At 37.3% G+C, this 12,937-nt stretch overlaps 1 protein-coding gene across 4 annotated transcripts in view; it reads right to left on the bottom strand.

The window, feature by feature from the left end:
* Positions 1-12,937, bottom strand: part of LOC109113685 (FERM, ARHGEF and pleckstrin domain-containing protein 2-like) — a 57,048-nt gene that overhangs the window by 17,469 nt on the left and 26,642 nt on the right. For all 4 annotated transcript variants that reach the window (XM_042758221.1, XM_042758223.1, XM_042758222.1 and 1 more), the window contains exons 7-13: positions 12,715-12,829; positions 11,002-11,149; positions 10,711-10,806; positions 10,078-10,241; positions 8,828-8,896; positions 8,637-8,694; positions 8,287-8,500 (exon numbers count right to left, since the gene is read on the bottom strand). In XM_042758221.1, the coding sequence (XP_042614155.1) occupies positions 8,287-8,500; positions 8,637-8,694; positions 8,828-8,896; positions 10,078-10,241; positions 10,711-10,806; positions 11,002-11,149; positions 12,715-12,829 (864 nt within the window). The remainder of the gene's footprint in view (positions 1-8,286; positions 8,501-8,636; positions 8,695-8,827; positions 8,897-10,077; positions 10,242-10,710; positions 10,807-11,001; positions 11,150-12,714; positions 12,830-12,937) is intronic.

The following is a 12,937-nucleotide window of genomic DNA, read 5'->3' as shown; positions in this document are numbered from 1 at the left end:
TAAAATAACACGAATGGAGACTTTTTCAGTACATTTGTATGTCTACATTGAACCTAAAAAGAAATGAACATAGAGGGCAAATAGACATCTGATATGGGCTCAGCATTAGCACGGTTTAAGAATTCGGCTTATTTATTTCCTGATGGCTAGTACAGTATTTGCAACCATTTTCACTTGAGATTTTTACAAGCTAAAATGGATATATTTACATGAATTAGTAACAAAAGACCAGGGCATTACCCTACACAGAAGAGAACCTGTCCGTGATTCATTTCAGTGATTATTCTCTTATTTGCAGTATTAAACATATAGGCAGAAGGATTCGAAACGATGCCGGACACATTGGCTCCCACTAGTTTTAGCATTGCTCCCATTTTCCTGGCCATCAGCTTGTTTTCCTGTAGTATTTTAGCTCACTGTTCAACCACAAACTCTCAAAGAAATGATGATAAATAGGTGGCTCAAGATGTTGACACTGACACTGATCCATGACATTGAAAATAGCTCCTTAAATATAGAACTAATCAAAATAACACTGCAAACCACAAATCCTGAAAAACCCATTAAGGTCACATCCTTATAAAAAAAGCATTCCAGCAGTTTAAGAAAACTGCATTAGATTTTAATGAACACCATATTATAGTAGGGTATGGCAGTAGGTTATGTATAGACACAGGTTATTATTTAAAGTCATTTGCTTCAATTAAATCACTTTTAAAAGGGTACAAAAAAGTCTGAAATCCCAATTACCCAAAAGATTATTATTTTTTATTTCAAAGGGAAAAATATGCACGCACACACATATAATAACACTATTTTCACATTAGTACATTAAGGACCTTGCATTTGCATTAATAGCACTTAATTTCAGAATTAAATTTACAAAAAAAATTTGATACCGAGGAAGCACAAAGCAAAGCACAAGGCAGGTAAAGAAAGGCAAATCTGCTCAGGTTCTCTTTTGTCATTAGATCCCCTAAAGTACTAGGAATACCTCTTTTTTGATTAAAAGAAAAATGAAAACCTTGTTTCTGAAGGAGTACTGTGATTGACTGAGACTTAACGTTGTAACTTAACTGCATTTCTATTTGAAAAACGTTTAAGTGCAATGTAATTTGTTATAAATACTGAAGTGTCTTAAAATGCAAAATAATATTAATTTGAGACACCTTCAATAGCAATGCACATTTTTTAATACTACATTGTAAGAATTTTTCCTACAATAACGTGTATTTTATTTCTTGTAAGAAACACTTAAAAACAGCCACACTGAAAACAAACTGCATTTTTGTGCCAATATTAAAAGTGTGCATGCAAACAAATCAGAACATGACTAGATTATAAAAAATTAATTATCTGGGGGGAAACCAAATGGAGGACTTCATTACTTACTAAGGAGTTTATCTGTCATCAAAACGTATGTATTTGAAATGTATCTGAAGTGCTAAGATGTGTAAGGTGAGTGCTAAAAATGGTTCATAGCTGTAGATTATAATAATCATGATCCATGATATGGAAAAAGATCTTCAGGGACAACATTGTGATATTAAAACACTGATAGAGCATACTGTAATTATGTATTAGTCTAGACTCAAGAACAGTCATGTAACTGGCACACATTCACAAGCTTGCGATACTGACGTGTTTGACAGGAATAAGACCTATTTGAAATAAAGCTGCTTTGTGTTAAATGGACAGTGAAATCTAAACCATAACAGTCCTCAAAACGCAAATTCTATACTATGGATAATATGAGAGAAGACAACTAGACCAGGAGCATTATGGATTTTCATTATTGCAGGCTTTGTGATGCTCAGTTAATTAAAATAAAAAGTCAAAATTCCTGAATTACAGTATTATTTTGTTAAATAAAAAAAGGTTAATTTGTACTTCATCTGTCAATGTTATAAAGTAGATTTGGCAACACTTAGTAGTAATAATAATAATAATGGTCAATACAAAGAGAAAGTCAGTCATTAAGTCCATGATGGGAGATCTGTGAATTCAGCTGATGTGAAGGAAGCACCGTTAGATGATGGCCAAATGGTGCCTTGCCCAGAGTTTAAGTGCAACCCAGGCCTGCCCTTTGCTTGTGGGAGTAGAGAGAGGCTCCAACAGTTTAAAACCATAGGATGCAAATAAGAAAAATTAAACGGGCCATGTTTCGCTTGCTTTCAAAATGACAATGAGAATGGATTCTTATGGTTAATACTAAAATGGTTATCGTTTACTTCAAAATAGTTCACCTTAGTTGAAAATGGAAAAATGGAGTTTAATTCAGTTTTGGGTGATATTCAGGGTATTCACCGTTTTGACAGGAGATACTGGGTGGTGAAAGCAAATGTAAAACATTTAAAAAGGGTCATATGACGTTGCTAAAAAGAACATTATGTTGTGTATTTGGTGTAATGCAATGTGTTTATGCAGTTTAAAGTTAAAAAAACATTATTTTCCACATAATGTACATTATTGTTTCTCCTCTATGCCCCGCCTTTCCGAAACGCGTCGATTTTTACAAAGCTCATCATTCAGAAAAGTGAGGTGTACGCTGATTGGCTAGCTATCCGGTGCATTGTGATTGGCTGAATACTTCAAGCATGTGACGGAAATGTTATGCCCCTTACCATCCTGTGATGCAGTGTCCCTGTCTTTTTATGTGTCGTGTATCGTGCCACGTAAACATAAAACCATGTCTGCATTTGTGATCTGAGAAACGACAAACAAGCGCTACTCTACATGGCTAAAAAATCACGTTTGAATCATCATTGGCAAATTCTTTAAATATAAAAACATACTTACAGACTGAGTTAGAACTGCCAGACTGTCCTTGCAAAGTTGGAACTGCCCAACTTTATAGAAACAGCCTTTGTGCCACAGACACATTGTAGGCTACTCTCCCAGGAAACAGTCCTCCGTAAAATGCGCTGCACACATCTGAATATTTGGGTTGAACTGTTCTGGGACAGTGTTGTAAATAAAACTTAACCACTGATTTCTAGTCGTGTCCTCTTTTGGTGGGGTGTATGTGATAGTTTGATTTTATGGGGTTGGAGCATGTCGTGTCTGTGACATGTTTGTAGTAACAATAATACTACTACGAGAATCAAAGGCCCCATTTACACTGCATGGTTCAAGTGACCCAATTCCGATTTTTTCCTCTCATGTGGCACAGATCGGATATGACCGGTGAACGTGTAAGCAGGAAAAAACCGCATGGATTCCGATTTTCTCAGATCGGATTCAGGCCTCATTCATATGTGGTAATAAATCGGATATGAATCGGATACGTGCATTTGCGTGTGACATGGCCATGTAAGCAGACAAATCGGATAATTCCCCAGTAAATGCGAGTCAAACGTCATTAAAAAAGTGACGTCAACTCAGGTGGACACCACCAACTGAGATCACATGACTTATTATAAGCGCGATGGAGGACGAAGGATACACACAGTGGAGCAATGCGGAGGTTTCATGTCTTTTAAGTCTTTGGGGCGAAGAGACAGTGCAGGCAAAAATGCAGGGTTGTAACAGAAATAAATCCGTGTTTGAAGACATTTCACGAGATATGGGGAGGCACGGTTTAAGCGCTTTTTTTCTCCGCCGCGCCGTACGAGACCAATGTTTTGCTGATTTTTTTGTTGACTTTTTCAAAATATTGTGGAAAGCAAAACACTGTATAATATTATTTGCATCTGCAGCCATTGTATTTCGTGCTGTTTTACTTCCTTTTCCGGGTCAGAACGTCTACGTTTGGTAGTTTCAGCAGTGTATAGTGTAAATGCAAAAATCGGATACGGGTCACTTTTAAAAGATTATGTAAGCGGGTCGTCAAAAAAAATCGAATATAGTCAGAAAATCGGATTTGGGCATCAAGACCTGCAGTGTAAATGCAGCCAAAGTTACTCCTCCTTTCTTTGCGTAAACATTTGGGTGGCGTTATGCAAATCTTCCCACACAGTGACGCAGACATATGGGGGCGTGTTTAAACGAGGCATTTTTTTAGTGTTTTGTGGGAGTGTTTTATTTTTTATAGAGTATATCTTTTTGTTTTTGAGTTTAGTCTTTGCAGATGTTATCTATGCACGAACAGCTTGTAACACTCCAAAGAGAAAGGAAAATTTGAAATTGCATCATATAACCCCTTTAATCATTAAAATGGACTGAAAAAGAAATGCAAAGGACAGAAGAGCCTGAATCACACAGTCAAGTAAAGCAGAGTAACATGGCAGGATATTAAATGGGATTTCAAGAAAGGAAGAGGAAATGACACAAATGGCATTGTCTGCATCTCATCTTGAGCTCACAGAACTCAATGTACTCATGGCACACAGACAGTGTTATTCACTCCAGACCCCGGAACAGAAACCCAAGGCATGTGGTCTGGATGTCATACAAAAACACAACTGCACAGAGCTGATGTTACCTATTAAGGCACTGTGTAATACTTTGCATCATTAGGAGTGCCATTTATATAAATGCGTTGAGGCATTAACAGGCAATTAAAGGTCAAGTTAAACCTTGAAAAGAGACACCCAAAGGTAATAAGCACAAACAAAAGATTCAGGAATAAACCTAAGTGCTTCGAAAGCAAGTCAAAGTGCTCCAAAAGCAAACCTGCAGTACTTGTAGAAAAAATCACTGCAAGAATATAACCAGACGTGGATACACCAAAATGACAAAAATAAAATCAAAAATAATTCAACAAATTATAATACCCGAATCATTAACTTATGTTGTAAAAGCTATTAGATAAAAGGCAGAAAAGTTCACCAATTTCATTAAATCAAATGCAGGGCACAAGCAAATAGCTCCTGAACTTAAAGAAAGAAATGTTCACTACATTCATAGAAATGTGCCAAAACTAGACATACTGTTAATGATAGAAACATAATTGTAACTGGGGACTATTGACTATCACTCTGGTTTCTATAGGTCCTTCTGATTTGATTTTTTTTTTTTTTTTTTTTAATGCGCATCTCCTCAGTAAAGATGCTCCTGTGATTAGTAGTATATCTCCAGCACGTGCGTTCAGATCAGGATTGCCAGGTTTTCAAAACAAAACCTGCCCAATTGCTTCCCAAAACTAGTCCAGTTTTTCATGTCTGCGGGTTGAAGCGACCCCAATACCAATAACGTGATATTTAGCCCCTAAAATGCGATTTTTAGCAAGGCAACCCTGCCAAAAAAACATATTTTAACCCCGGGATGCAATTTTTATCGGGGAACCTCCTGGAAACGCGATTGGGCTAGTTTTGGACTTGTTTTGAGAAGCAACTGGGCAGGATTTGTTGTGAAAACCTGGCAACCCTGATCTTAACGCACGTGCTGGAGGTATACTACTAATTACAGGAGCGTCTTTACTGATGAGATGCGCATGAAAATCGCATTCGATTTTTTGCACAGCCCTAATAGGTTCACATACTCCTACGTGCATAAGGTTAGAATTCAAGCTCTATATTACATTCACTTTCTTAGCAGTGGTATTGACAGCATATAACAATACTCAACTACTTACATTCTTTGACTGAAAGTAAAATGCTACACTACTGTTCAAAATTTTGGGGTCAGTAAGACTTAGTTTTAAAGAAATTAATTATTTTATTCTAAAAGACAAATTAAATTGATCAAAAGTGACGGTAAAGATTTTTGTAAGTCTTGACTCATTTCAAATGCTGTTCTTTTGAACTTTCTGTTCATTAAATAATCATGACAAAAACTGCATTACATGTTCCACAAAAATAGTGTTTTGAACATTGATGATAGTAATAAGAAATGTTTATGTGTGTGTGTGTGTGTGTGTGTGTGTGTGTGTGTGTGTGTGTGTGTGTGTGTTTGTGTGTGTTTTTGTTTGTATGTGTATGTATATATATATATATATATATATATATATATATATATATATATATATATATATATATATATATATATATATATATATATTAAAATAGAAAGCATTTATTTTACATTAAAGTCACAATTTTACTGTCTCTTTGATCAAATAAATTCAGCTATCATGAGAATAAGAGACTGCTTTCAAAAGCATTAAAACAAATCTTACCGACCCAAAACTTTTTAACCCCAAACTAGTGTCTGTTCCTTTACTTACAGACTATAGGTTAATGGCTACAATATTCTCAGTCTCACACTGCAAGTCAACATGCAGAGATCCAATAATCTTTTAAAGACTTAACTAGAGAGTCAAAATGCAAATTTGAAAGGGAAATTTGCAAATGGCTTAAATTCAATGCCAAAAAAGTGTTCTGACATACACACATGCAACAATGTCTGATCTGTGTCAGTGACTGTCAGTGTAGATGCAGCCCTATAGTCCAATCAGAATAGCTGAGAATCAAAACATTTCTGAAAAGTAAAACAGCAGGGGGCAGAGTGGAGTGACTAACTCTAAAGTAACAGACAACTTCAGCTCGAATTTGCTCTTAGCAGCAAAGGCTGTCAGGTCCGCTGCTAATTAAATCACAACCCTGAGTATAGTGGTTAATTACTGGAAAAGACTCTGCAATTATCCTGATATAAAAGTACCTTCATACATGCATGTAAAGCTTAATAATGTATATTTTCTCATTCATTTTCAGACAATTAAATTCAGCCATTGAAAGAATGTTTGCAATGAAAATCAACGTCGAACTAACTTTAGGATCCTGTAAGGTCAAAACATTAATAGGGACAAGAATCTCAAGTCTTTGAGAAGTTTGAGGGATGTTTTCTTTACCCAGGAAGAACAAGAGCCAGGCATACCGGATGTTTCATAATTTTCTGGATTTAAATCTATTAAATGTTTTTTATTAAATAACAAAAAATAAATTGATGTGCCATAATCTTAGATGTAATGAATGCAGCCATTATCACATTTTTCCCGCATGCCATGCAGCCCTAATATTGACGAATCTAGAAATGCAATCCATTTCTTTTTTTTTTTTTAAAGTCCAAAATGCTTAGAAATGAGAAAATACGTAAATATCATTTCTAGGTGATAGTCATTTAATTTTCCTCTTCAAAACGTCACAGCGCAACTTTAGTTTGTAGCCATCCAGACTACTAAGATTAAATGTAAACGGATAATAAATGATTCAACTATATAATCTTAAAAATGCTAATGAATCTTACTGTCGTACAAAAACTCACAGCACATGATTCAAAAACAATAAAAAAAAAACAGAATGATTGAACACCAAAGAGAGAGAAAGAGGAAGTCACTGGAAAGGGCATGTAAGAAAAAAAGTGGCAGATTAAAGCGCTAACAGGAAGAGCCAAAACTATAAGTACTGATTATATCAGGATAAGGTGGTAATTAAGTGCTTGGTCATGTTTTGCATTAAAAACCAATGATAACTGCTGCCGTTTAATGGGGGTCACGCTACATTTTAAGATGGGTGGGGCCTTGTGGGGGATCCCCAATGCCTAGAGCCCTGAGATTTTGGCATTCCAGCAGGAAGTTGTCTAAATCTGCTCCACTCACTAGTGGATTGCTAAAGAAGAGGTTTTGATCTGGGGGCAGACCACCATCCGACCCCCAGTCGGAGTCGGAATCGGAGCTTCCATCAGCCGAGCCCTCTGTGGCTGTGGGCGGATAGCTGAGCTGCTCCAGCTGCTCCACCAGATCATTGAACTGCATGGCCGAACTGTCTTCCGACCGCACTGAATACGTAGGGAAGTTAAACATCGAGCTGGCCTCAGAAAGGTTCTCGGAACCAGGCAGACGCAAGGAGGATGAGGAGTCGGGGCCTCCAAATCCCAGTGAGAGCGAGTCGCCGACAGAACCTAGTGGAAGGTTATCCAGCGAGCTACACTCGGAACGGTTGTTGACCAGAGAACTGGTCTCAGATCGGCCGAAAGCACTTTCAGGGAACGCGTTAGCATTGCCGCTGAGGTCCTCGAGACCGAGAGCACACGCAGCGGGCTGAACAGAGATTCTATGGCCATATTCAAACCTCTCAGGACTCTCTTCGTCAAACCCATAATAGTAAGCCTCCGCGCCCCCAGCGTAAAAGGAAATTTCGGCCGGATCGTCATCGATGTACTCTTCGCTAACATGCAACTGTGTGTTGGACATCGGGATCTGGTATGACATTTGTCGAACACGCATCAACTCTGCCTCAAACGCTTCAGGTGTGAGAAAACCTGTTTTTGCCCCACTGCTTACGCCACCAACCCCTACTTGCTCGCTATCCTCATTGCCATTTTGGGAGGGCCGTGCACTAAAGGAACTACTCTCTACACACACAAACGAGGGGCTGCAGTCTCCTGCTGCCTGGATATGAGTGGCACCTGGGAAGGCGTAGGTGGATTGGAAGTTGGTCTCGATGGAGTCCTGCTGCACTGGGCTGGGGGCTCTGGCGGGCTGCTGTGTCTGCTGGAGATGCACGGGCTGGTTCGGGGTCTCCATCCGCATGGGTGAACTGGGGGCATGCAGGGAGTGGAAGGAGGCGGTGACAGAGGAAGGAGGTACTGGAGACCTTAGACTGTCATTAAAAGACAGATTCTGAAATGGATGGGTAAGGTAAAGAGAGTGGATGAAAACAGTAAGTCAGTTCTTGCAGTTGTTATGGTTCTTCATGTTGGTATTGGCATTGGCTGTCGAGATATTGGCTGTGTCTCCGATCGAAGACTCTACTTACCTGTTTTGGCACATCAGAAGCCAAGGAACGTGTCGACATGCAAACCTTACTGTTCCTCCTGTAAAAACAGCATATCAATGGAAAAACTAACAACACAGAAAACGAAGCACCACAACAAAGGGGCTTATGAAGGATGGTCCAGAATACAGTATAAAACTGCTTTCAGGTGAAACTATGAAAGAAATATTTACCTCTGGTAAGGAGTTCTTTTCAACCCGATGTCCCTCACATACTCAACAAGCTGCTTCTGTGTCCGCCCACTGTCACATATACACAATGCGTTACAAACCAAGTCAGACACATTTTTTTAACCTAAAAAAAGTACAGATGGGTGGTAAAAGCAACAATTTGTAATCACATTATTCTTAAAAAACAAAACAAAACTGTGATATACACTACTGTTCAAAAGCATGGGGTTGGTAAGATGTTTAAATGTTTTGAAAGAAGCCTCTTATGCTCACCAAGGCCGCATTTATTTGACCAAAAATACAGTAAAAGCTGTAATGTTGTGAAACATTATTAAAATTTAAAATAACTTTTCTATTTATATATAATATTAATTTAAAATGTTATTTAGTCCTGTGAAAAAAGCTGAATTTTCAAGAACATTTCTTCTTATAATCAATGTTGAAAACAGTTATGCCGCTAATACAGTATATTTGTGGAAACAGTGATACATTTTTTTCCCCAGGGTTCTTTGATTAATAGAAAGTTCAAAAGAAAAGCATTTATTTGAAATAGAAATCTTTAGTAACATTTTTTTACTGTCACTTACGATAAAAAATTACTTAATAATTTTGATTGGTAGCCTCACAATACAAGGAAAAAGTATTACAAGAAACTCTAAATATACTAAATACTAAAACCACTAAAAAAAACTTCCAAACACAATTACAAAATGTCATACTTATACAGTAATGTACAGTGCAATGCAACAAATTTATAAATAAATAATTTAAAAAAAGAAATTCTAAATACAAAAAAGGTCACATTTTGGATAGCGTTTATGGAATACTGAAAAACTTTTTAGTTACTTATTACCTAATGTTAAGTACAGAGTTCCAGATATTACTCAGTTGTATATTACTGTAATTGCACTGATAGTAACTGTGAACCACTGGTACCGAAAAACTCATTTTGTGACAAACATCCCTAAAAGTTATGAGAACCCACAGTAGCTTTTAAGTAAAATAGATTTAGTCAGTTCATTTAGAAGGTTTCGTCCGGCTGATTTAACTAGTAACTCTGCTACACTGGTTGAGCTGTGTGTTTGTTTGGAACTCATAAGAACAAGTGAATAGAAAGACATGAACCAGTTTTAAGCAGCAGTGCAGGAAACACTAGCATAACCACAACAGAAACAATATTTGAACATTTCTTCTGGAACACCATGTTAAATAAGATATTACCAACCCACGTCGATATAATTACAGCTGTGCACCTGTATCTGAAGGAGGATCCTCTGCTGAAGAAGATGGCTTTGGATTTGGGCTGAGGCTGATCAAACAGACGGAAAAATGAGTGATGTTCCACACAGTTCTTCCAGAAGATCTTACACTGATCTCGACTGCCCATTAGAAATTCCAGCGTATCCTGATGAGGACCCTGTGGAACGAAAGGTTGATCTTTCACTGAGAAAAGACTGAACTTGAGAACTTCCATCTCAGATGAAAGGCAACAAAAACATATGGTTCAGATTCTTTGCACCCCAAGTAATAGATACCGACAGAATAACAAAGTCACTCTGAATATATTTAAAATGCTTACATGGGGTAAGAGATGGCCTTATCCAACCAAGCTCCTGAGCTTGAACACATTACTTCTACACTTGAACCTATATGTCCCGGGAGTCCACAGACTGATTTCACAGCATTGTATTTCTCCAAAATTGTGTATTTTGGTGGACGTATGTATTGACATTCTGACTGAGTCTTCTCTCATATGAAATTGAGTCCTTGTTCTCATATTAAGACTATATTCTGTCCCTTTTAAATTGAGGCAGTGTGTCTACATGTTTGCAAATGGACATATAATAATATTATTCAACAATATATAATATAAATTTGATACACACATGAACTTCTGGGTGCAGTTTAATTAAAAATAGTTTCCTCTTGAAGCTCAGCTTCCGAATCTTAGACCAGTTGAAGGTGTTGATTTTGGTGTGGCCCTGAAAAAAAAGAAAAAGAAAGGTAGATAAATAAAAAATGAATATCACTTTTCAGCTAATTTATATTAATGTACTACAACAATAAAGCATTGAAGATGCACTAATCATTCAACTAAAATAGAGCAGTAACGGCACCTTTTTTAGAACACTATGAAATCAATTATATTCTGAAAGACAGTAAAGCTGTTTATGTACCTGAAAGACCTGCAGGCCCATGTGTGCGACAGCCAGGTTGATCTTGGTGCCTTCTCGGTCAGCGGCGGGATGAAAGCGAACCCCATACATCTCCAATTTACGAGCAATCTCCAGAACCTGGAAATCCGATTCTGCTGGGGTCTGCCCACTACAGGCAAGGAAGCAAAGACAAAAATTAGAGAAAATATTTAACAAATAAAACACAGTACCACAGCAAAAAGAATTCAAAGGAAAATGCGGAGTGGTAAAGCATATGTTGTAGCCTTTTTATAGCAGAGGTTTTCAACCTTTACATTACCCCACAATTTAAAAGACAAACAATCTTCTGTACTCACTTTACAATAACTTCATTTAAACATACATTTACCATCCATTCTCCAAAACACTATACTAGAATATATTATTGTATTATATTATAATATATTATTTTATCCTTCAGAAATCATTCTAATATGCTGATTTGCTTTCTCAAGAAGTATTTCTTATTATCAACAATGAAAACAGCTGTTGCTTAAAAACAAGTGATTGCTTAATATTTTGTGGAAAACAAGATACTTTTCGCAAAAACTATATCCTACCATTTCTACGCAAAGTGTGGGGGATGGGTAAACATATTCCAGTAATGTTGAGTAGCATTCTGGCTAATCGTGGGCAAATGTTAGAGCAGTGCCAGATCATCAGTGCACTCTAATTTTGCTCATCCTTTAAGCTGTTCAATCTGCTTAAGCCCCTCCCCTTCCCTTTTGGCCGTATGGCTAATAAAGAGTCTTGAGCCACTGAATTACGATCACATCCTCACATAGTTCCTGACACGGCCCACCTGCAATACTTCTCTCACAGCCAAAGCCTCAGATTAAATGCACTGTTACAAAGAGCCCAAAACACAGGGCTGACATGCTGGAGATTTTACAAAAACTGACAACGGATGATATCTCAAGACATTATTTCTAAAAACAAAAAACAAAATGTACTTCCAAGATATACTTACTCCTAGATATGGGACAGATAGTCTTTAAATTATTATTATTATTTTTTTTTTTGCCCATTTTATCTTCTGCCAGGCAAAAAAAAAAAAAAAAAAAAAAAAAGCAATTATAAGGCTCACTGCTTACAAATGTCATAGGACACGTTTTTAATTATCGTTCATGTCTGTACCATAAATGGTGTGGAAAAACATAAGTCTAACGAATGATAGCAACAAATGATAACTAATAATGAAAATGCTGCTAAACATTTAATTTTAGATCATTATTTATTTATCTGGAAGGATGATCCATTCAGAGCATAAAAAGGAGGATCATCTGTCCCATATTATCATATTATGTTATCATATAGTGTCTGCAAGTTCTTAAAACAACATCTTTCCAAAGTTCAAGCAGAGAGAGAAACTGCAGTCCACCTTTAACTGCACCTAAATCCCATAAACTGCCACACACAACAATCACTTACACACTATCAGATCTCTTCTCGCCAAATAAACTCAGCACCAAATGTAAACAGACTGTCATTCAAGATTACCGGGGAGTCTGTATTTAAAGTTCATTTAGATGTCCCGTTTGGGAAAAAAAGGCCACTCATACCACGCTTCCAACTAAACTTGACAAGATAAAGAGCTCAGTGAAACTTACAAATGCAAAGCCTGACAGGCTGAGATAAATTAAAGAGAACAATGCACAAGCCTAGACCATCAGGCCAAAACAATAAATGTCTTACATGTGTCTGCGGTGGAGCTCCAGGATCTTTTCTTGCACACGTTCCTGATATGGCAGCAATTTATTAATCTTCAGAAATTCCCTGTCTGCTATGTCATCGTAGTCACCGATCTCAGCTGTATAGGGAAAAAGAGAGAACTGTAAATGGTCAAAGACAAATAATGGCACTTTTCCACTGCGTGGTACGACTCAGCTCGGCACGGCTCGACTCGGCACGGTTTGCG

This window comes from Cyprinus carpio, chromosome A6, assembly GCF_018340385.1.
Source record: "Cyprinus carpio isolate SPL01 chromosome A6, ASM1834038v1, whole genome shotgun sequence".
In the NCBI taxonomy this organism is placed as follows: domain Eukaryota; kingdom Metazoa; phylum Chordata; class Actinopteri; order Cypriniformes; family Cyprinidae; genus Cyprinus; species Cyprinus carpio.
Note: the sequence above shows the minus strand (reverse complement) of the source record. Positions and strands in the feature narration are given on the sequence as shown.